The sequence below is a fragment of the Hypomesus transpacificus genome, chromosome 18 (assembly GCF_021917145.1).
Source record: "Hypomesus transpacificus isolate Combined female chromosome 18, fHypTra1, whole genome shotgun sequence".
Lineage (NCBI taxonomy): Eukaryota > Metazoa > Chordata > Actinopteri > Osmeriformes > Osmeridae > Hypomesus > Hypomesus transpacificus.
Window position 1 is genome coordinate 6963038 of NC_061077.1, and position 24760 is coordinate 6987797.

A 24760-nucleotide genomic window follows, 5' to 3' on the forward strand; every position below is an offset into this window, starting at 1 on the left:
ATTAGTCTCATCTGACCAAATGCAAAGCTCCCAGAATGCATCAATACAAATAAAAATGTAGCCTAGTCGCTCACTTTCTAAATATCTTGAGCACTGAACGTTGCATGCAATAACGAAACAAACAGATGCTGTGATTGGCAAAAAAGTTGGCACACTAAACATTGCCGCAGAATGAAAGGTGATGGTCCAAAACGTTGATTGTTTAAGATAAACTATTCAAAATCTTTAATATATGGCTGCACTTTGGATATGTAGTTTTATCTCTATGGCTTTTCGCTTGTCAAAGTTTTCATACTAGATAGGTCATGCACAGCTTGGTTCACTCAGCAGCAGCAGAGCCTAAATACACTAACTAAAACTAGGTGTTTTATATTAAATTGTTTCTTTTTATTGTAGTAATATTTTTAATATTCAATAATAAAATGATTTTTCTTTTTCCAAAGATCAACTCCAATTAATCCCTAGAGCATTCATATAATGGGTCTACAGCAAGGACAGATAAGCCACAAAGCACAAACACATTTGGACAAATTGTTTAGAAAAAGTGGGAATAAACAAAAGCAATATGATAATCCCTGTTTCCAGTGCAGATACCAAATTGGTTATGCAACATGGAAAATATTGATTTTAATAATATGGCAAATATACAGAGGAGCATTCTTCAATCACATAGGCACTGTTCAGTACAATACAGTACCAAACTTAAATCTTTCTTAACAAGCCATACCAGAGAAGAGGGGAGTACTGTAAAGATATATAGAATGAGAAAAGGCCTGAAACCAAATCTTGAGCCAATTCATTTTTGGTGTCAACTGAAAAATAAAATAAGATTCTATCGTAAAAAGGGCATTCCCTGATAACCCACATTGACACATCAATCATGTCTGCATTTCTAACCCCCAACATGGTTTGGGGTGGGGCACAAAAGGGTATATCAATGTTCAATGTTGTCTCTAAAATACAAGTCTGTCCATCCTCAGTCAAACAGTCAGATCATGTCCCTTCCAGTCCCAGTGACGTGGCTTCTAAGTGTCTGCATCAATCCTGTGAGCTGCAATGATAAATACATAAAAAATAAATAAAAACATTTGACTGAATTTTACACAATACTCACAATAATGAACCTTAAGAGTAATCACAGTCGAAACATCTCAATCATGTACAGAAAAAGTCTAACTGAAAGATTCCACACGCAAGCACACACACACACACAGTAATTCCAAAATTACATTGGATTGGAGTTGAGGGGCTGGTTTTTAGCCAATTTCACGTTGTATTCTCACCCTGAATATATATTTCTGGCAGATGTTAAATCAAATGGATACATTGCCATTCCATGAAACATGATCAGAAAAGCTGTGTCTGATTTGGATATTTTCAGGGAAATCTTAAGGCTTCTCATGTCTTGCACATTCCGTAATAATATGCATACAACAAAATGATATAGAATACTCCACATACATTGTTTTGGTATCCTGAGTGCTTCCATGTCCCCAGAGAGGACTTGATGCATAACTCCCCGGAACTGATACAGCACCTTCAGGCTCTTCTCCTCCCCTACACAGGGGTCATAGAACCCTGGAAGCCCTGACTGCAGATACAACACAATGAAATTAAACAGCACCATCTTGTCTATGGTGGCCTGGACAAATAGAGGTACATAGGAGGTACGGGCCAAATATGTTGTAGAGAGGGTTGACTGAATGTTTCATGCAATCCAATAACCTTGCTTAGAGGCAATATGTACATACCTTTGTTGCCTCAGTTAGTATCAATTTGGAGTCTTTTACCAGGCACTGCAGTGGCACAGTTACGTCAATCACCTTTGCCCTTTCATGCTTCCTGCTGTTGTCTGTAACAAACTTCCCATACCAGGCATTGAGGATGATAAGACCTGACCCATCCAGTGAACAAAACCGAGGAAAATGTTTTAGTACAAATAGCATTCCAGTATATTAATAATTGTACACACCCAAACAATACACACATACCCAATCTAGATTCCTCTGTTTCTATGATTCTGCGGACAGACTCTTGCATGAGCATAACCTGCCGTGTCGGTGACAAAGAGAAAGCGGGACAGGGTAGAAGACAGGGGTAAGACGTGAAATAACATTCAGATTTTATTCATTCAGTAGAAGCTTTCATCGAAACAGGTGTACAAATACCGCAGTTAGAAACTACAGCAGAACATTAGACATAGTCTGTATAAATGCTGTGGTGTGGACTACAAATGCTGTCCATAGACATAGCCTACAGTCAAAGGGCTGAAATGATGCTTGTGTATAGATGTGTGTCCGGTTTGTAAGGAGGCCTAGACCAATCCACTCACAGCAGACTCTGCCTCCTGCCTCTTCTTAGCAATGTCAGAGGCTGAGCTCTCTCTCTGCTTCTCCAGGTCCCTGAGAAAAGAACACAGAACATTTGCCATTACACCATTTATTAAAAGGTCTTCAAGTCACCAAAACATTATTTGTTACTTTCTCTGTCTTGCGGGAAGACTCAACAGGTAATGTAATGTATCATTTAGACATATTAACACTGGTTAGTCTTACTGATCCTTCTGTGCGCGCACAAATGGCCTGATAACAAGCTGCTGGATGACGAGGTAGAAGACCAGGGGTCCAACAGTGGCATAGAAGACAGCGCTGGGCAGGAGCTGGTCCGTCAGATGGATGGGGAAGAAATAGGTCTGATTGGCTCTGTTCAGCCTGAGGACATAGTGGAATGTACTGAGTACATGCTTCACCAAAGACAGAGCAGTGCCAAGGCACTAGAATTCCAAATACTGTTTTGAGATTCATGAAAAGAAATCATGTTCATATGTAATCTGGCAGTGGAGACAGGGTTTGACGAAGGGATGCTTACTTTATCTTGAGTGACACACCCTGAGGCACTCCTACACTGATGGTCGCACCCAGGACACTGTGGCGACTGATCTTCCTTTCTGCTCCATACTCCACCACCGTGCCAAAGAACCCAGACCTGCAGTAAACAGACAAGGACACAGTGAGCTACCTCGTTCATCGAGAAGTCTCAGATCTCAGCAGATTGTGTGTATTAATAATAATGATGTTCTTTGATAAAAGTTTAGGGCCAGGGGGGGGCACACAGAACTTACTTGACTGAGCCTTTGATCTTCGTCTGGTCATCATCTTGGAATTTGTACTGGTAGCTCATCATCATGAAGGAGTGGGGGATGCCAAGCTGCAATTCCAATTTGTCAGATAGACATTAAGGAACTAGACAGAATGGGGTCTTCAAACTAGTAAGTACACTATCAGAGAGTATGGTGTAACATTTCAGTGAAACAAATAGGCCAGTCAAGGCCTAGTTGTCCTAGTTGCTGACTCACCTGCATGGCAAAAGTGAAGTGGCTGCTCTTGGTGTCCCTGACGATGCTGGTGTTCATAGAGGACTGTGTGCCCCAGCGCCACTGCAGGTAACCCATAGTGTTCTTGTCCAGGTGTCGGGCCAGCACTGTGGTGACACCAGGACGCACCCCTCGGGACGAAAACTGAAGTCCACACTGAGCGGTCATGAAGCTACAATCACATAGGATTTCTTTATGTAGACAAGATGTATATAAAATGTGATAACCCGATTGTGTTTCAGATCCAAGCTACTTCACCTACCAGCGAGGTGTGAGGTTGCGGAATATCTTCATTCCAACTAGGGGTCCATGCGTGTCTCCTGCCCCAAACTCCAACTACATAAAGACAGTGATAACATAACCCTTACATTTGGCCAGAAATAGGACAAAAACACACATGCACATACATACAAATATGTAACATGTGTGTGCTCTCTTGTGAAGAGGTAGTAGTGGTCTGTTATATCTAAGTAGCAAAGAGACAGTGCTGACCTCCCCCCAGCCCTTAGCTGAAGTGACTCTCCGGAGGGCAAGGTTAATGTTTCCTCCTCCATTTCCGTTGTGGGTAGAGAGGGAGCCAGCGAGGATTGCCGTGTCTGAGGTTGTAAGAGGAGCCTGCAAAAGCGGAAAAATTACCCACATTGTTGTTGTGCAAAGTGGAGGCTAATCACTTTACTATAAACTGCTGTATATTTCATTCTATAACATACTGTACATGACACAGACAGCAATACACAGTGTAATCCTTACTTCTATGGATTGCGATATGTGCATCTTGTTGATCTCTATATGTGGAAAGCCCGCCGCAGGCATATCTTCGTAGTCTTCCTCATAGCGATCGAAGAGGTCTGTGGCATCAATACCCACACTGATCACCCCCTGAAAGACACAAAGTAGCATAGAACTCAACATACAACTTGAGTGACGGACAGCCCTCGTGCATACAGGTGCACTAACACACATGCGCATGCATACGCGCACACACACACCTTGGGATTGGTCCTCTGCTGAAGTCTCCTTTCTTCTCTCTCTTTTTGAAGACGCTCATACTCCTCACGGATCTCTGCTGGTGTCCTTTTTCTTTCCACTACCTAAGGCATCAGGACTTTGATTACTTACTGTTCATCAGAACTGACGTTAGCTACACATAACTGGGAAGATAATGCTACATGTATAAGCTAAGTCCAGAGGAGCCTCTGTACTCACCTCCCATCCCTCAACATCCAGTCCTCTCTTCCCATAGATATCATAGATGGCCCGCGCTTGAGGGTCACTGAGGACTGAGGGAGTGAAAAAAATTATATATAATAATAATAGTTGTACAGTACACACTGACTCAACTTATTTGCACATTTAAGTAGCACCCTAGAGAGCCATGGGACTTCTGTGAAATGGGTGATGGACAGTGTAGTTGATCTTACCTTCGTAAGCTTTGTGCACTAGGTTAAAGAGCTGCTCGGCCTGCCTCTTGAGCTCGGGGTCCCGGTGTTTGTCTGGATGATAAAGCATGCATAGTCGTCTGTACGATGCCTTAAGCTCCTCCTGTGTTGCCTTTGGACAAAAACATTATGAAACCAAGACATAAAAGATAACTTAATAGTTAAGTAGATAAGGGAAAATAACGTCCTGTGTAACGGTACTTAGTCTACATTAGCTGTAATCGGCCTAGGACGACTGATTGATTGCAGCTATCCATGATGCGCTAACCTAATTTAAAAATAATGTTAACTAGCAAGCAACATACACGTACAGAAAATCCCAAAGCAGACGTAATTTGGTTGGCAGCAGCTAAATTCGACAGGTGGAATAACGTCAACGTAAATAGTTAGCTAGCTACCTAGAGGTGTATTCATTGATTAAAAGTACAGCTTGGTTTGTTACAACCATAAGAAGTGCACTGTTAATGGACCTAAGAAGCAACAATTGAGCAAATGTAAGTTATAGCTAGCTGACCAGCTTTGTAACTAAGGAGTCATTTCGAAACCAATGATAAGCGAGGGTCAACTCGCTTAGCTTCGAAGCTAAATCTTGTCCGTCTGGAATTGTTTCGTTTAACGTTGTCAGTGATATCAAACTGACTCCAAAAGTAGAACATAATATATTTATGCAATTAAACATACGTTAATGGCATACAATACCTCTCTCCTGACATTGAGTAAAGAGTAGTAGTCATCATTGTCGATCTCATCATCTTCCAAGGCCGGCGCCATGTTTACGGACTGTCATCACTTCTTCGTGGCATCTTGTGAGCACGTGCGTACACTTACAAAAGAAAAGTTGTTGGTTGCCATCTTGTGGACTGGATCGCTAAGCCAGCCTCACAACTGGGTAATTTTTGATAGAAAACCTTGTAAAAATGCACCTTTTCAAGATCATGTAAAATCATTTATGTTTTAGAAATGTCGTTCAATAAATGTGCGTTTGACCACTTTACTATGTTTGGGGAAAAGTAGTAGAATAATTTTACGTTGTCACAATTGGTAGTCTACATGTTTGACTATGGTAGGCGATTTGCTTTAGATTGACATTATACTCTTGATTTGTTTCCTTTTGGCACCCTAACTTCACCCTAACCTCACCCTAACCTTATGCTTTTATTTAAAAAGTATATACGGGTTGGCAGACTATAAATCAGTGTCTTATTCTATATTAACTGAAATGATGATAGTAGCCTACCACAAACTACAGACCATAAATAACGTGTATTAAAGTTTCACACAGTGTTCTTTAAGAAAGGAATAAACACGATTCCATTTGAATGTTTAATTTTTCTCTTGAGATGTCCTTAAACATAATCTTTCCGCCAATGACGTAGTTTGATAGTTACATTAAATAAGAGTTTTTCTAGATGTCTCAAGCCATTCCAGAACTTTATTGTCAGTCATTGCCTCACAGCCAATGGTAAGTTTGCATTGGTTGGACTCGCTGCTGCTCCTCGAGTCCCTCCTCGTACTGTCCTCACCGTGCACGCGCGTGGTACCCACGGTCGTGAGGAGGAGGAGGATGTTGCGCGTGAAGGGGAAATGGCTGCCGAAAACAAGCCGGAAGGTAAGAGAGATATAATGGGATTAATTTACCAGTATGACAACTATGTGATTTAGAAGAATTTAAAGTCAGACTATGAGGACATACATGGAAGCATAAGTAGAGCTTTTGATAGAAAAACGCTTTATTATTTCATCCGAAATACTAGCCAGCTAAACGTGGAGACAGCATCTACAGCCAGCTAATATTAGCTAGCTTTCTAGCCAGCTATGCCCATCATTGCCCACATTAAAAACAAGGGGACAAAATAGCCTGCATTATCAAAGTACTGAATCTGAAAATCCAATTGAATCTATTATTCAGCTGAGCGATATTGCAAAGCATTCCGCTTATGAGCTAGTTAAGTTAATGACAACATGCCATTGCCATCGACCAACTTCTCTATTTATTCAGCTTTTCGAAGAACATTGTTTTACTAAATGTATGCGAGCCACATCGGTCACTACATACGTATTACACCGTATAAAGACGATTTAGCGATTAATGTTAATACATTTGTACCATTCAGTCAGTGACCATGTCTGAGAAAAAAAATGCATGCTTGCAAGTCCTGAACAATCTTTTCTCTTTACCCCGGCCACCCTTTGAGGGATCCTCTCCCATCTTTACGCGTAGAACGTCATTATCGGTAAAAAGTGGTGTATTTTCTTTCTGAAGTTTTTGCTGTAATTGTCAGATTTAGCTGCCTGTTCATAAGCGACAGGAAAACAGTTTTGCAGGTTGAAATGCCATCAGATGTGTTTCAGTTGAGAAATTACGGAGTGTAGAATTTTAAGAGCGCTAGTTATTTCAGACAATGCATGGCCGCATTCCTACAAACAGTGCCGGTCTCTTGAGACACAAGCTGCAAATTAACTTCTTGCGCACAATTTGATAGACTACTTGAAAGTTGATTGTGAATAAAACCGATTTGAACAAAATGAACAAAATACGTTAGAGATTAGAAAATAGAACTATGACGAAGATACAATACTGTGTCCAGCATGTTTGAACTGAAACGCATTTGGTCTCAGAATAGGCTAACGCAATAACAGTTTTAGCCAGTTAAATGTATATGGCCAGATACATATAATATATATTTAATTGCATTGTCTATTTTTTCTGGTTAAAGTAAACATAGTGTTTCTGTTGATTGTGTGAAAGAACCCTAGTTAATTCGTGAGGAGCCTTTTCAGTTAGATGTATGGGAAATCAAACTTAGTCGCATTTGGTAGATAATCAACACTTGTTATTTAGCCTTGTTCTCTCAATTTTCCCATTGATTCCAACATTTAAAGATGGAGCAATTGAGTTGTATCGTTCATTGATCTTAACCACGAGGTGGAGACAAAGTGCATCCTCAGACATTCAAATAGTGGGCAAAAGGAAATTCATGGTTGAAATTAACTGGAATCCAGAGAAGATCTTATAGCGTCATCGGATGGTTGAATATTTCAAAAGCATATCGTAGATCTTAACACATAGGCTTAAGTAGTTTTTCAAATGTCACCTTTTCGATTGTTGCAGTGATGGATTGTTAATGTAGCCTAATAATGAAGAATATTGTTAGAGTTCAGTATTTGTTTTTAAAATTGTCTACACAGCAGTGTCATTAAAAGAGTGTAAGAGAGTCTGAAATAAATAGTGAAGAGTGTGTTCTTGATTAGTTTAGTAATATTTTTCAGTGCAAATGAATGAAGATCAAATAGACAGATGAGAACCGTTGTTGGACAGTAAGGAGCCCAAACTGTAAACAAGGTTCCACAGGGGGGTGGTATTGAGCTATACAAGTCAGGTACACAATGTACACAGTTCATATTTTTAGTGTCCCACTATGTCATCTGTGACAAAATAAAGGCAGGATAACACCTAGCACGTGATAACGATGACAAGACCAGGATGTTTCAGACACCCATGCACAAATACAAAGCTGTATTTAACATACCGTCCACCTTAGTTCATTTCTTTATTTCTCCATCACCAGTAGCTTTTTACTGAGAACCCTGACTTGAAACTCCCATCGCTGAGCAGGTTGAGTTATTTTTGGTGTTCCCTGTGAGGTCGGTCAGTGGAGGAGGAGGAGGTGGTGGAGGAGGGATAGAGTAGTTCTTACCTAAACACAATGTCCTCTCAGTCAAACTGCAGTCTCAGAGCTTTTACATAGAATGAAAGGTAGATCTCCATTTCCTTTGAAGTTTTCATTAATTAGTCATTCATTGTGACTACTGAAAAACACAATGTAGAGTTGAGAAAAGATGACCTTCCTGTCATGCTTAATCATTATGATTGTCTAACTCCGATCCCATCTTTTTGGGTCCAGCACTGTCCCCCCAGCCTCGCTGTCCCCCAGCCTCACTGTCCCCCCTGCCTCACCACTCTATAGCCTCTCCGTAACCTTTTCTCCTTAAAGCCCTTGGCCTGTGTTGTGGACCCATCACTCTCAGTTGTTTGTTATGTGTCATGAGGGCCTATAAAGAGGACCGTAGGTCACATCCTGTGCATCACTCAGGAGACATGACCCAGTCTCCCTCACTGGTGCTCAGTTTACATCCGGAGGTAGCGCACCCACCTCTCACTGTCTAGCTGAGCTGATGGCTGGCCTCAGGAGAATGGCTTTTTCAACACACAGGAAGACCTGGAATGCATTGAGATGGCCAGTTTTTTTCTTAGCCATGCTGTTATGTTGGAAGCAGTTCAGATAGGACACACTAGTTACATTTCTTATCACAATGTTAAGTGGAGTGTATAGGGTCCACATGGGACTTCAAAAGATGACCTGGCATTTGCCAGGAATCAAGGAGAGGTTGTACCATTAGCTGACAACTCTTCCTCGCAGATCTTAAATTATTTTCCTTTATTTTTCATCAGACCGACTTATGATTTGTAACCTGATATTACCATGGTTTCATTAGAAGTAGAAGGTACAAAAATAGCATAGCATCAGGCAGGCAATATAAGTCATAGGCTACATTTTACAGTGCTTGGTATTTATACTGACTGAGCAGCTGAACAAGTAACCTTTTAGACTAGTTCCAACTCTCTTTCCTGTAGGTTTGTTGGGAATCAGGATGTATATTTCCCATGCTGGTAATTGAATTAGTGAGGCGTGGATGGATGAGGTGTCTCCTGGCCAGCCTTTGGCTGCTGAGACGTTTCATTCCCAAGGTCTGCCTCAAACTAGCCTTCACCAGCTGCCTCACATGGCCTCTTCTCATTGATCACATGGATTCATCAAGTTACTGCTGATGTGCTGTGGACACAGATGGGCCAGAATACAACGGTGCCGGGTTCTAAAGAGCCTGATTGCTGGCCTCTTCCCTTCCCTTTTAGTGTCATTCCCACTTTAGCAGGGGTGAATTTTAAACACTGGGGAGCTGAAATAGCATATTCATGTAGAGCAAAATAGAAACAGATGACAACATGTACACGGATGAGACATATTAGGCTAATGTCTGGCATTTAGAACAAGTCATTGGGATGACACATCCTGGACCTGGTAAATGTTTTTGATAAACACCCCCTATTTTGTCGCAACTGCAAAGTAGCCTAAACGAGGCATGGACAGTTGGTCAGCCTAATAACCTAAAAATGTGATGTCATTGTGTGAATTCTAAACATTCTGTTTGTGTGCTATGTTTAACGATCGCTCAGTCACTCTGTTTACTTTGAGCTTATTATTGGCCGTAAGTATTCAGTGTTTCGTCAGATAAAAAAAGCTGTCACCCACAGAACTGATTCAGTAGACAAGGTTGTAAGGTTGGGACTGCATAGAATTTAGGAAGTTTCAAAGCAAATACTGTCTCAAGCACCCCATGTCTTCCAGTGTTATGTGTTTTGTAATGTATTTACACTTAAACATGATGTCCAGAAACTGTTAATATGCTTGCATGGAGAAAGAGTTCTGGGCTGTTGTAAGCCATGAGAATGCTTCTTTTCCTCGATTTTCTCTACTCTCTTTTTGCCTCCTGAAGGACTGAAGAAAATTCGTAATCCGGATCGAATGTACAGATCAGCTGTGTGTTATGCTGGCCATGGTCCTCCTAAGAGTATCAGTGATGACACAGAGATGAACAGTAAGAGTTGGTTATTAATACTGCATCCCCGTGGTAGTGCTCCAACAGGCCACTAAAGCCGGACAATCTATTATTCATTCATTGATTCATTTATTAACTTTTTGATTTCATCAACCCTCCCTCCCTCCCTCCCTCCCTCCCTCCCTCCCTCCCTCCCTCCCTCCCTCCCTCCCTCCCTCCCTCCCTCCCTCCCTCCCTCCCTCCCTCCCTCCCTCCCTCCCTCCCTCCCTCCCTCCCTCCCTCCCTCCCTCCCTCCCTCCCTCCCTCCCTCCCTCCCTCCCTCCCTCCCTCCCTCCCTCTCTCCCTCCCTCCCTCCTCTCCCTGCTCTTCCTCTAGGAGCTGGCTCTGTTGATTGAAGTGTCTGCTTTACAGGATCACGCTGTCAATAGCTGAAGTGTTGTCGTTAACTAAGAGTGATTGTTTCAGGTTGAGGCCAGGGGATCGGGACCTGGGCAGACCATGAGAGGGAAAATGCTTCCACTTTGAGCCCACTTATGTTTCTATAGTAACGGTCCTCCTGTAGTAGTCACCAGAAGGGGCAAAGCAATGTGAAATGTGTGCTAGGAAACTGGGCCGGAAAAGGCACATGTCTTCTTAATGAGTATAAGCTTGTACTTCACAGCATTGTGTCAATAAAATATTGCAATGCCTAGAACAGCCTGCATCGTTACAGAGTCTCTACATGCTTAATGAACACACCCGTCCCTCTTCCATCACCACTGCAAAGAAGTGTGTTGATCCAACTAATTAAGTGTGTTCGTGTTTTGTTTTATTTCTAAAAAGAGACTCTGTAATCATCCACATCTTCTTGTTACGCTCCCCACGCCTTACTCATTTGTCACTGATGCAGCTTTGCTGCTTCACAGCTCTGATGTTTTTAAATCAACACTCCTTGAGATGTAGATATACAGGAGCTGCAAGAGAAGGCTGGAGCTTTATACTACTGTAGTTAGCAACGGTAGTAGCAGGAGAGGAATTGATAGACTTTTGTCCACCCCCCCATGTGTGACAGCTGTGACTGGTGAATATCTGTGCCAGTCTCTCCCTCTCCCTCATGCTGTTGCATGTTGTTACAGTATCCTATTCCCCTGTCAGACGGCCTAGTTAATGTACGCAGGCTGCCTTAAGGTTTGGCTTCTGGATGATGCACTATCACCAGGATGCTTCAACGCCCCCCCCCCCCCCCCCCCCCCCCCCCCCGCACACATTGGCTCCAGTAGCGAGGTAGCCTAAACCAGTCATCTGAGTAATTGTGGGAATAGTTATGATAGGTAAAAGGGCTGTGGTCTGGCTCAAAAGCTGCCAGCGTCCTTTAGCGGCCGAGGTGTGTGCTTGTGTTAGTGTGTGACTGGCCTTGTGTGTGTGTGCACACTGGCCCTCACCTCTGCTCTACTTGAGATGGGATTTTCATGGATGGGTGAACTTGGTGAGGGGCTGAGAACACATAAAGAGTCATTTTCGGTTTGTTGCGGGCAGTTAACTGTGTATATGCATGTTTGCTTGCCGTTCAGGCCTGGGCAGGAAAGCTTGTGCTTTCCTTCCTTTTGATTTAGTTGCGTTCAGCCTTACAGCACAGATGTGGTTCAAATGTACCAACATTATTAAACTTATACACAGTGTTACACAACAGGCTATCGTCTCTGCTAGCTAATTAAAAACCGCCTAATTGGTCTCCTAGCATTCTTCCAAAAGCATACAAAAACACCTCCCTTTTTCAGACTAGGCTGGATCGTAAGAGAGTCTGCAGCGCTTCATTGTTACCTCTGTGAGGGAAATCTGAAGCGGTTTAATCTTCCCTCTACCGTAGTAAACCTCAGCTCAAGTTTCCCCCAGCAGTAGGCTTAATCAGGCATTGTGTTCACTTTTTCAGAAGGGAGGGGGCAAATGTGACTTTAAGAGGGCTCTCTCTTCCTCTGATCATTAATATTTGAAGAGACTGCTAATCAAGGGGTCCAGTGCAATCAAAGCCTTGTTAAGCCACATGCAAAATCAGAGAGATTTGAGAACATGTTCATGGGTAGAAGTTGGTGTAGTATGATTCAGGTCAAGTAGAGTAAAGATGTTGTTAATTGTTTTGATGAAATAAAGTCTAGTTTTGATATCCAGTGCAGCGTGTCTTCTCAAATGGAACAGTTGACAGTGTAGGGAGTCTGAGCACTGTGACAGCGGCAGGCGTGGGATACGACACATTGCGATGGTTGTTTTTGTGGTGCCGCTATGGTGTTTGTATGATGCAGGCCAACCCTCCTCTCTACCTCTTCCTACCCTCTCCTCCCACATGTCTCCCAACAGTTCAGCCAGATTGATTGTTTTTGATTGACAGCATGTTATTAGCCAGTCACTGCATCTTGGCTGACAAAATGCCTTTTTGTTCCACATTTAATTCAATCACAGTTTTCTTTCCATCCTAATAACTGTTTTCAGTGTATGCAGCCCGTCAGGGCGACCTTGTTGACAGGCTGAGGGTCTTAAATGGCCAAAGGATTAGGGCTCTGTTGCCCGATGATTGAGAGGTGTGTCTGATCAGAGAGCATGGCTGTCTGGGACTGTAGAATCAGCTGAACAGAGGGGTCTGCCCTGTTGTCTGCTTCCATTTACTGATTTGATTCCTGGCTTGCAGTAGTATCTGGTAATTAACCATAAATGCAAGTCTTTAAAGCTCAGGTCAAACCCTCTTATTTCACAGCAGAATAGCTTTTTGTTTAGTTTTATGTCATTTTAGAGTGTCTAATGTCTTGACTATATAATGTCTGTCCTAAGCTTTTTTATGGCATTTTGTATAGAAAGTGCATGGATAACTTGATGCATGGAAAAGTTTACTGTGGCTTGCAACAATTGTGCGTGAGTCTGTCATTCCTGTGCATGCAATGTATTTTAATATTGCAAACTTTAATGTACAAATATTTATTCTTAAATGAATGTATTTGGTTTTAGTGCTTTTGTTGTCCATCAATGAAATTTGTCTCTTGCAGTATAGGATAAACATAATTGAGCTGGCAGTAGAGGAGAATGGAAACTTTGATATGTTTATTTTCTAACAAAACACGGCTAAATCGTGTGCGTAATACCACAACCTATAAAACCAAAGTTGATTTTTTAATTGAAAATGTCTAAGCCACAATGCATGAAAGATATTGGTTAGGTGATTAAAAATCACAGCATGGCAAGAGATTTCTATGGAAAATACATCTTATAGCCTTTGCCAACTTGCAACATTAGGCTATATCTCACCACTGTTCCTCAATGTGGCCACAGATTAAAAGCAAAACCGCCATTCTTAGTGCACACTCAGACAGAGACAGAAGAGAGAGGGTTTTGCGTTGAGGGCTAAGGTATTGATTAAAGATTTGTTTTTGTCAGCCTTTCCAGTCTCATGACCCTGGCTCTTGTCTCCAGGGTGGGGCCGGAGCAAGCTAGCATGACAGATACCCTTAAATTCCCTCAACTGTTTGCTTCGCAGGCAGGATCAGTGATAATCCAAAAGATCAGCACATAGAAATATGTTTCCTCCCGTTTGACTGAGAGTGATGTGAATCATGAAGAGAGCCCTTCTCTCCAGCCAATAGCACAACCTGACAGTTATAACCAGCATTCATACCTGAGCCCAACCAAACTGTAGGTCGCAAGCAGAATCTTTGGACTAGGACTATCCTATCCATTCTCCACCTCCTCATTAACATCAACACTTTAACCCTTGTTGCTTCCTAATTTCCCAGTCCGAGCTCAGCCAAGTTCAGCTCAGCCCTTGAACCACCATAGCTTAGTCCAGTTGGTCCATCCCAATGCAGCGCACAGCAGATCAGCTTAGCTCAGCACATACTCTCATATAACAAGCAGTTTCAGCCTGTCTTGTACTTTGTCTTTTAGAGCCAAGTTGGCCTTTTTTAAAGGGTTAAGTTAGTGTCCAGCAATAACTCTATTAGTGTTGTAGTGAACACCAAAGCATTATGCTGTCCCTTTAAGATGTTTACAATAGATATCACAGAAAAGTTACGTGTTTGAATGCTTACGTGTTTGGTGTCACGTCTAAATGCACAATCTGGTCTTGTTAGATTCATTTCATTAGAAGGCACAAAATGACAGATTTCCCACAACGTCCTCTTTCATTTTCAGATGGAAGGGGGAGATGATATCTTTTGAGAATTCTTCCTGAAAATTGTATTTGATCCTGACATCTCATTCCATTGTTAAATTTAAGAAATCCTGAGAGTACGAAGACCCAATGATAAAGTATCTATAAACTCTGGTAAAACTGAGTAGAACAGGGCCTGTTTGTCAAAAGTCATCGTGTCCTTGTTTGGGTAGATGCACCTTTTCTCCATATGTAGGTTATGGTGGGTTTTTATGACAGATGTGTGGCATAGTATTGCAGTCAAGGGACGCTACATTAACATTCTCAAAGGCAAGTTTGTCCTTGGTAATTTGTGGCTTAACCATCGATTAATCAGAGACAGGTTTGTCAAAGGTTTCTGTTTCATGTCTGGCTTCATTTCCCATGTGGCAGCAGGTGCTTACTGTCATGCCGACAATATGTGGAACTGTGTGTGAGCTGGCACAGTTGACAAAACCTTTTATTTGTGAGAACTCTGAACTACCTCTTTGAAAGAGGGCCTGTTCCTCGGCAGCTGTGGAAAAGCAAGGTGAAAGAGGCCAAAGGGTGGGAAGAAGAATGTGAACAAAATCAAGCCTTATGACAATGCCGTTGAGAAGATGTTTCAGTTTCGCATCTAGATTTAACCTTTTCCTCTGGATAGTTCTTTGTCGTCAGAACAGTATTTAACCCTGATAGCTGCACTTGAAAGTAAAACCAAAAAGAAGCTACTGAGGAGCTCCACAGAAGAGGTACAAATTACAAGCATTGTTCTGCTAAACATTTACATTTTGGTCTTATTTCAGTTCTAAGGTGACTGTCCCCTCTGATGTGATCTGAGGGTGTGTCGTGGCTCATAGTCGATCATTGGCTGTGTTCCATAGTGCTAGAGGCTGGCGAATGTGCCTGCTGTTGCTCCTGCTGATTGATTGGAAAAAACGGGCCTTTGGAGCGCTGTGTACAGTGCGGGTAGAAGCAGACGGAGAGGTGTTCCAAGCTTGTGAAGTCCTTTACCGGTTCATCTCTGGAGACAAAACAACTTTTCCCAAAACAGGAGCCTATTCAGGCTTAGGCTACTGTAGATTGTGTACCCTCGATGTGCTGAATGAGTTATAGGGGCAATAAAGCCATACAATTTGCTCAGACGTGTAACGAAACAACAACCCAAATGTTAAGCCAGTTTTTTTGTGTGCCTAATTCCACTTTTTGTTCTATTAACCTGGCACATTGCGGATCATTCAGCTCCATCGTGTTTTCCATTGATGACAACAGCACTTTGGTGCTACCTAGGAGCAGATGCTGCATGTGATTGTTAATTGGGCGAAGCAAATGATTACAGATACCTGTTCAGCTCATATAAAAAGAGTTTACACATGCAGAATTACTGGTACAGCTGGATACAGCAAAATGCAACAGATCCATCTTGACATCCCAGTGGGAGCAACACTAAACATCACTCTGATATTTCTCTCCCTGATGCCTCCACCATGCTGGGATGCCATAAGCTAGGCCCACACCTGTAGTATGGCTGTTTCTATTGTTGGTCTCTTAGGACAACAATCATTTCGTATCCATACCTGGCCTAATGATGAGTGAGACAGGATTCATTGGCAGCCAGGATTAGTTAAAAAAAGATTCTGGTATGTACAGTTGCCTTTGAGATGTTCCACTGTCATATCATCATGATTGGCACTCGCTCTCTCTGATTAAACCCATCTTAATGATATGCTGCTGGCTGGGAATAAGTTATCCTCATTTTGAATGAAAATTGCAAAAGCAATGGATGCACACACTGTCTAACAAGCGTGTGTTTATGCACAGAACATAGCTTTTTTTTGTTGAACTATTCATCCTAAAGACTATATTCATTTTGTCCAAAATATCACAAATTCACTCTAAATGTAATCTCCAAACAAACAGAATTTCCACATACTTAAGTCTTGGATAAAATTCCATCTGCATATTTAAATTGGAGAAACAATGAATTGAACAATGGAGCATTAAAACTTCAGGCTACCTTATAATTTGTACATAAACATGTAGCTTTTGGAAAAAGGACTTTACAAGGCTCTTGGTTAGAGAATTTAGTTGGAACGGTAGCTGTGGACATCTGTCATTGCACTGTTATCTATTTTCTTTTGGTCAAAAAAAATCATTTACTGGATATGAATATTGCACCTGTAAAAGAGTTTTACTACTGTACAAGAGATGTAGCATCACCATGGTAACATGGTTATTTTGAAAAAAACACTGAACGTCTATGTTCATCAACATTTTATTTTGTTTTAATAAAGGTCTTGTTCTCTCTCTTCACAGATGAACATGGACATTTGAAAATATACCTGCCCAAAAAGTTGCTTGAATGTCTACCAAAATGCTCCTCTCTGCCAAAGGAAAGACATCGTTGGAACACCAATGAGGTAAGACTTCTTCCTGGAAATGGGCCACTTTGTCACAATGCTCCTCAGACAACCAACATGGTTGTCCAATTAATAAACAACAAGACATTATGTCTGTACATCAGATTAAATTGTTAAACAACTACTGGTCAGCAGGCGCATTCTAGAAATGTATTCCCAATATTAGTAGGCCTTTTCTTTACGCATGTGGGCCCATGCGTAATAGTCTACCAAAAACATGTTTCAAATACATATTGAAATGCATTGGTCTTATTGTATTCAAATGGTCAATGCAATGCAATGTTTTTTTATCGTCAATATGTGTTACAGATCCATACATTTCACATAAAACATGCCTTTTAACTGTCCAGGTGGATTTTCGGAAGAATTTTTATGCCTCAATTAGTTAATACTGGTAGGGAAATTCCTGATACTGAAAAAGAAAAATCAGAGCTGTTAAATTTGGGATGTTTGCCACCTTGTTCATGCCCAGAGCTTAGAAATACATTAGCATGTACAGTATTTTCACCCGCTGTTAAATATTCATTGTCTTAATTTGACCAGAGGCTTTTGCTTTCTGGTTGGCCGCTGTAGAAGGGAAATTTAGGAAAGTTTATTTAACATAGAGAGCACAGTGTCATTGAGGTCCTTAAGGATAGTGTGCCCTTTGAGTATTCAAACACTCTACCTAAATGAAACACGAGCGCTTTAACACTCGATTTTCACAAGCGCCTGTGTGGAAATAAAAAGTTTAAAATTGAAGTGTCTTTTCTTGTAGTGGATATTTATATTTGCAATACCCATTCTAAAATAAATCACAGTTTGGCCTGCATTATAAATGTTACTGTCAATCATGCTGTGTTTATTATTCACTAGGCTGACTGCAGCTATATTCAGTAAGCATTGTGTGGCAGTCATACTGAAAACATAAAAACAGTGTTTAACATTACCTGGATAAAAGCCTGGGGGTTTCTCATATTTCATATGCTTCATCACACCAATAAGTAAAGATAACACAACTCGTTTGGATTTCTGTCTGGAAAATGAAAGTGCGAAATGTTTGTATTTGTATGCCAGTGTGAAAATAAATCACAGAAGCCGTTTGCACTGGCTGTCCTTGACCTATAGGGCAAGCCATTTTAAATTAGTTTATTTCTTCTCAGTACAACTACTTTATCATTTAATAGAAGTGAGACAGTGTCTTGTTTGATGTTAACAATTTATTTGTCGTTCATGTTCAATCTGTTTTGTTCAATATCTCTCTGTATGGAGACAGGCAGGAGATTGAAACTAAACATTATTTAGCCACGTCAACCTGGAGGGATTTTGAATGATTGCTATTGCAAGAATTTCATAGGCTGCCGGTCATATTTTTTATATAATTGATCCCAATGAAGCAAGCTACACATAGTTACGGCACATTAATCGACAGGCAGCAGAATTGTCTGAGGAGCAAAGACAAAGATACCGGCCTTGTTAGGCATTCTGAATATATTACAGGGTTATTTCCCCTTTTTAATGACACTGAACTAGTGAAGAGGGGAGTGTGAAGTACTCTACTGGGATAGTGGACAAAGACCATTGTCTCCACTTGGAAAGCTCTAGCCTTGACACCAAGTGTCTAATGCCTGTAAGGGAAAAAGGGCTTTAAGGTACAAAAATATGGTTCCAAACCTTGTCTGCTGCTAACTATTTATCTGACCCACTTGACAATATAACGTATTTTAAAGATATGTATAAGACAAAAAAATGTTTTACTCTTAATATTTAGTTTTCAATATTGATTTATGAAATTTGTTGTCAATTTTGGGGAATTAGGATTTAATTGACAAGGGTTTAAAGTGATTAGATAAACGGAGATCGGATCTCAGTCCGTTCCTCTAATTATGATAAAGCAAATATGCAAAAAACAGTCACCCATTCCTTTGATTAACAAATTGTTACCTTAACTACTGTCATCAGTGGTATGAAACACAATGTCAAAGACATTAGAAATGTACATTATAATCCAATATCTATTCATGGGTCAAGCATCACAACACAGAGGTACTTCAGCTATGTGTTCAAAACAAAACAATTCTACATTCACGAGACTTAGTTTTTTGTCTTACAAAAGTCTTACAATACTACAAACATGTTATAACAACAGTCATATTTTAGATTAAGCAATCCAGTTGTGCTCCTGTCTAGAGAAGGTTCCAACAGAACACATGATATTGCTTGTGTGGGTTTTTCAGGATTAATAGATATCACCTGCCAGTTTTTGTATGCAATTGCAGAAGCATATAAGCATGCCTGACTATGTTGTCTGTGCGCCAGGAAAGCACTCTCCCGGGTTGAGGAGAGACACGCAACCTTCCCTAAAACCAAGGGCGTTTCTACTTCATGTGCACCATGCAAACCAGCTCGCTTGTGCTACTTGGTGGCAGACAGGCACGCTGGGATTACAGAGTCTCTTGTCGTCGTGATTGTATGACTCTTAGCAAAAGTGACACCTCATCAATTCTCTGCATATTTCTGGCAGTAGTTCAGCATGCTCGGTGCAACCTTGTTATTCCCTTGTTCTGATTAAACCGTAAACATTCTGTTAGGTTAGGGCCACTGGTGACCATATCAGCTCACAGGAATTAATAGCATTAACGGTATTAGTTTTTTTAAGCAGCAGCTATACAGATTTACATAAAGGGTTTGTCTCGATTTCACACAAAAATAGTTAACACCTCTGCGTGAGAACAAAACTGTCCCATGGTGTGATTAGTGGGAAGGAATTTCCCCTTTTTTATGATAAAGAACTTCTTATTTTATCTCCCTGTGCAAAGACATTTTCTCTTGCCCTTCTAAATCTGTGGCCCAGGAGGGAGGGATGGGGGTAAAGCTAATGCACAGCTATTCATTTCTTTCTCATTCCCCTGATTCCCCTGTGTGCATTTATAGGGAGGTGTACAGGAATACAAGCATTTACTGGAAAATTAGATAAACCAATCTGATGTAGATGTGCGAGGAGGTGGGAGGAGGGGCTGAGTTTGGAGCAGCCTCAGAACTGAATACAGGCATACAGGCACGTTTGGCTCAGCTTTGAAATTGTCAATATGAGATTGAGATTAAGTGTAAATATGAGGCACGGCGTGACAATTTATTTTGCAGTTGTTTTTTTTTAGCAATGCATGCATGTCAGGAATCAAAGCATTATATTCATGAGGGAATATATCTGTAAACTGTTAACATAGAGAAAATGCATAGTTGAGATGTATATCACTGTGTTTACCCTGTTTGTGTCAATGCTCTCTCTCACTCCCCATGGCTTCCCTGAGATGAGCCTTAGTAGAGCAAATCTTCCTAGAATTCCTCTCAGGTCTGCAACCAATGACTATTGTCTGCTGGGGCCTCCAGCAGGATGACCTCTATTTTGCTGGACATTCCTGCTGAGATTAAAATCTTTTTAAAGAAGGACACCTCACAAGGAAAGGGCTTTAAGCTTATATCCCTTTCAAGATCAAACAGAGACAGCCCCATGTTTGGTTACTCCAGCTTTGGAAGGTTGCAGGAGCAGAGATGTGGAGAATGGCAATGCCTTGCATCAGTGCTAGTTTAAGAATGCATCTCCTGCTCTTTGGCGTTTTTAGGTGCTTTGTGTACAGACCTGTATCACTGTGGGCCACAGGACCATTGCAGGATTGGGCCAAAGAGGATGGTTAAAGTTGATTTCAGTTGAGTGTTTTCCCTGTAGGCAGTACGGCTATATAACAAAGTGATCTTTTTTTTGTATTCCTGGCCTTAAAGTGTTAATAAACATCAGTGCAACTCCTTGCAATGTTTCAATTAGTAAATGTCAGGGGATGAATTAGTCTGAGAGTGTCTTTTCATGAAGTTTTCACCGTTTAGTGGAATCAGAAGTCAGATGCTCTGCAGACATGCAGTCCTGAAAAGCAGAAGCAGGGATGCACAGCATCCAGCCTGGAGCGATGACGGGACATGGGACCTATGCGTGTGTGACACCCCCAGTCCTTAATGAGTACCGTGAACCTCCCACAGCTTAGAGGGAAGTCCTGCCTCTGACCTGCTGCTGAACCAAGAGAGACACGACAGCTTCAGCTCCGGCCTCCATCGGCCTGCTACACATTTAATGCCCCTGTCGTCAGAAATAATAATCCCGTGCTCTCCACTAACGCGGGTGCTGGCACGCCATGGTGGCTCCATGCAATATGCCTCCTCTCAGGATGGTGCCAGAGTGCCTCACTGGACACACGCTCAAAGGACACACTCCCTGGGGTCTGGGCAGTGGGAGAAACAGGCTGCAAGGCCGCTCAGCCAGACAGCCAGACAGGGAACGAGTGGCTGTGGTCAAAAGCAGAGCTAATGAAATGAAATGCATAAGACTGAGTGGAGGGGCTAATCTGGAGAGACGATCAGTGACAGTGTAAGATAGGCACTATAATGATGAGGACAATTGGATACAGTGGTGTAATCATTCAGTCCTTATCTCCAGTTGGAACGCCAAGACTTTTAACCCCATCCCCGCCCTCTGTTTCCTCTGCTCCCTGCTGTTATTATTTGAGAATCCACAGTCCAATCTTTCAAAGAGAGCTGCAGGAGATTGCTTCAATCAGATACAGTTTTCATCTTTCCTCTGTTCTTTTGTACCGGTAATGATTACTTTTTAAGTGTTTATTGAACAAAATATGAAAGGACTACAAAGGCAGAGCTCAGCTTCTTTCCTCAATTCTCCCAAACAAGCTTCTACTGTAAGGTGTGTGCCTAATCCAGATGAAACACTAAAATGGCATCATTAAAGATTCAGCCATTTTGAAGTCTAGCTAATACCTTGATGATAGCTAGTTGTGTCTATTCCTATAGCACATTGTGTTTGAGGGTATGTGTTGACGTATGTGTGTGACGGTGTGTGAGGGTCTGTGTGAGGGTGTTTGCAGCCCAGTGTGTGTGAGTTTGATATGCAGCACATGGTGGGTCAGGCTGTGTTTGAGGGTGCGTGTTGCCCAGTATGTTTGAGGGTGTGTGAAGGGTTGTGTATAGCCCTGGTTATGTGAGGGTTTGTGCAGCCCAGTCTGTATGAAGGGGTGTTTTTTGCAGGGCTACCCAACATTTAGCCTGGCTGGGGGCTCCAAGTGCAGAGTTCTGTGGATCCCCCTCAGAATGTCTTGACCTCATTATAACAGTAGCTAGATTAAAGCCTTCTCCTATGGATTAGGATGAATCTGATTAGGATGATTGGGCTGACCTCATCCAGTGCCAGGTGTTTGACTGCTAAACAGACGTTTTAAATGCATTTTGGTCATTGCACAAATAAATCTTTTTCAGAGCCGTCAATGTTGTTTTTATGGATGTCAGTGCTTGGAGAATTCACCTAATCGAACCCAAGGCCGCATCTGATTAAATGTTTATCTTCATTTGAGCTTGCAGCTTGGACGACCCTCTCTACGGAGTGTAATTAAAATGACTCCCTCGAATCGCAAATGTTTACGGAAATCTTCATTAGCTTCTCTGGGGCAATCAGTGGAAATTAAAGGTCATGTTTGTTTGTTTATCTTTTTTCTCAAATACAAATTCCTTAATGTTTCTACTGGAACAGGTGTCCAGCTCATGTTTTGAATGTGAATGGGACTGTTTCCCATTGGGTTTTGTCTCCGGTGGAGTTAGGATTACTTGAAACAGCTGACAACGTGAGCTGAGGAGGTGGGGATCTCTGTTCTCTTAACCAGGCTTTGAATTTGATTTATACTAGCTCTGACTTGAACTATTCACTTCTGATTTAAATTGATTCTAGAGCCCTATGTTTTAGGGTTGCTTGGAGAACACATTTCCTTATTGAATTCTATATTGCTGTGGGAGGAACTTTGTAATGGACCTATTGTGTGACAGTTCTATTTGAAGCACTACTTTACTGTCATATGCGAAGACCTAGGCTAATCTATGGCTTAATCTCATTGAGATGGAGACTAGATCTGAATTCATCTACCATCGTCCTTCTTTCTGTCATCCCATAGGCCCTAGAAAAAGAAGAGAAGGACTGGACTGAGATTCTTTGGTCGGGTGGCCTCAGAGAATCCTGTAATAAGCTTGATAGTTTTAATGATTCCTGGTGCTCTGGTTTATGGTGACGTGCCAGTGGAGCTGTGGTGTAGTGAGCCTGTTTGTAATAGGAACCCTCTGGTAGGGTCATTTAAGGGGTCTGGCACGCTACAGGGACCTTTTGCTTTTTCCCCTGGATGTGCACATCAAGGCAGGGGTCTTCAGTATCCTATGAAGACAGGGGTGTCTGCTCAAAATTGCATGACCTCTATTGTAGAAGATACAGGTCACTCTGCCTCCTGTGGGAAGACTCTAAATTGAACCCAGCTTGTGTCTTCGATTTCTTTTTCTTCCCACTCTCTTTGGCTCCTACTAGTTTACCTCCTTTATTCTTATCTTCTGTCTCTTTTCCTTTTCCCTCATGTGTTCACTGAGCTGCAAAGCTATTCAGGGATGGAGGAATAGATTTCTACCTTTTTGCACCAAATTGCTGGGTCAGGGTTTTTGTGCGGAACCGTTTTGTAATGGACTTCAAGTTTATTTACTAGATAAAATTGAAGTAGTCCCAGACTTCTGCCTGAGTTCTTTCATGTGTGGGTGTCCTCTGGTGAATTGTTGTTTGGTTTTTCTATATTTACATGTTTGAGAGAGTGACTGTGCACTCAGCTTCTCTGGGATGTAAAAGCAGGAGAGCCATACGTTATACTGATAACGTGGTGTTATTCCATGATACTGAACCATCCGACAGGTAGACTCATAAGTACTGTTTGTACCTCACCTCCCTCGTACCCTGTACTCTTTACATAAATGGACAGTGGGAGAGAGATTTTCTGTGGTACCTATGAAATAATACTCTCTTCCGTCAGCATGACAGAATACACTAGGCTACTTACAGGAGTCGATTTTCACCTAAAGTGTTGTAGTTCTTATGTGTTTGGTGTTACCTACTGCTTGTCCTATTTTGTATTTCATCAAGGTCAAACAGCACAGCTGGTCAGCTTGAGAACACGATATATCTTTTTTTATGTTTGTTGGGTGAGAAAGCGAGAGATATGGTTTTAGTATTCCATAAGGGGAGCATCCTTTTTTTTTTGAGTATCAAAGGAACACATCATTTCCACACTACAAAATGTAACATGAAAAGGGAGTTGGTGGTAAGGTCAGTCGGAAGGCACTTTATCTGGCTCCGGATGGAGGAGGCTGGGATGAGCCACGCTGGATGTTTCACAGACGTTCTCCAGGAAATCCCTTTGACGCCTTCCTCTGGCCCAGTTGGAGACATGGTGTTGGGTAATCAGTGGAGGGCCGCGTGAGCTCTTCTGCTTCGTGGCATCCTTCCTTCCTGCCCGTCTCCCCCACCCTCTGTCCATCGCTCTCTTACCTCCCTCCCTCTCTTCCTCTCTTATTCCTTTCTTGTTGTGTGCGGGGCTTTGATCTTTAAAGGTCCTTGAGAATGTGGAGCCGGCAGCAGCGGCAGCAGGCTGGGATTCTCTCTGGGGCTGCTTGGATCCAGGCCCATCATGCCCCTCTCTATCTGATGGACAGCTCCAGTCGTGGCTGCGCCTCTCTCCAGCCCTGACGTATTGGGGCTTCAGCTGATAACCCCCTCTTTCATTGTCAAAGAGTGGAAACTAGAACGAGGGCTCTCATTGACCTTGTTTGTTAGTTGCACGGTGAACGACACAGGCATTTGGATGCATTTATCTATCCTTTCATGTCCCCAAGAGTGATCCTTTTTTGGAAACTCAAGAGAGGCGGTCGAGCTGATGGCTGC

The 24760-nt window shown here is 41.9% G+C and overlaps 2 protein-coding genes across 3 annotated transcripts in view; one reads left to right on the forward strand and one right to left on the reverse strand.

The window, feature by feature from the left end:
* Positions 1-407: 407 nt before the first annotated feature.
* dnajc11a (DnaJ (Hsp40) homolog, subfamily C, member 11a) lies at positions 408-5603 on the reverse strand. Its single transcript, XM_047039579.1, has 16 exons — positions 5512-5603; positions 4795-4924; positions 4580-4653; positions 4363-4464; positions 4124-4252; positions 3866-3988; positions 3636-3709; positions 3356-3545; positions 3122-3207; positions 2869-2985; positions 2556-2711; positions 2333-2402; positions 1992-2049; positions 1752-1894; positions 1462-1591; positions 408-1051 (listed from the first exon to the last, which is right to left on the reverse strand). Exons 1-16 carry the CDS (start codon positions 5581-5583, stop codon positions 1026-1028), a joined length of 1680 nt encoding a protein of 559 aa, XP_046895535.1. The 5' UTR covers positions 5584-5603; the 3' UTR covers positions 408-1025.
* Positions 5604-6374: 771 nt separating this feature from the next.
* LOC124480640 (calmodulin-binding transcription activator 1) overlaps positions 6375-24760 on the forward strand; it is a 104482-nt gene continuing 86096 nt past the window's right edge. For both annotated transcript variants that reach the window (XM_047040161.1, XM_047040162.1), the window contains exons 1-3: positions 6375-6421; positions 10369-10470; positions 16877-16980. In XM_047040161.1, the coding sequence (XP_046896117.1) occupies positions 6397-6421; positions 10369-10470; positions 16877-16980 (231 nt within the window). In that variant the 5' untranslated portion in view covers positions 6375-6396. The remainder of the gene's footprint in view (positions 6422-10368; positions 10471-16876; positions 16981-24760) is intronic.

What these genes read in the sequence shown, in the direction of transcription:
- dnajc11a (XM_047039579.1), bottom strand. Translation starts at nt 5,583, where the DNA reads ATGGCGCCGGCCTTGGAAGATGATGAGATCGACAATGATGACTACTAC. An exon ending in ACTTCACTTTTGCCATGCAG is followed by an intron (nt 3,208 to 3,355) that starts GTGAGTCAGCAA and finishes TTGGAATTGCAG; the next exon opens with CTTGGCATCCCCCACTCCTT. An exon ending in GTGCGCGCACAGAAGGATCA is followed by an intron (nt 2,403 to 2,555) that starts GTAAGACTAACC and finishes TTCTTTTCTCAG; the next exon opens with GGACCTGGAGAAGCAGAGAG.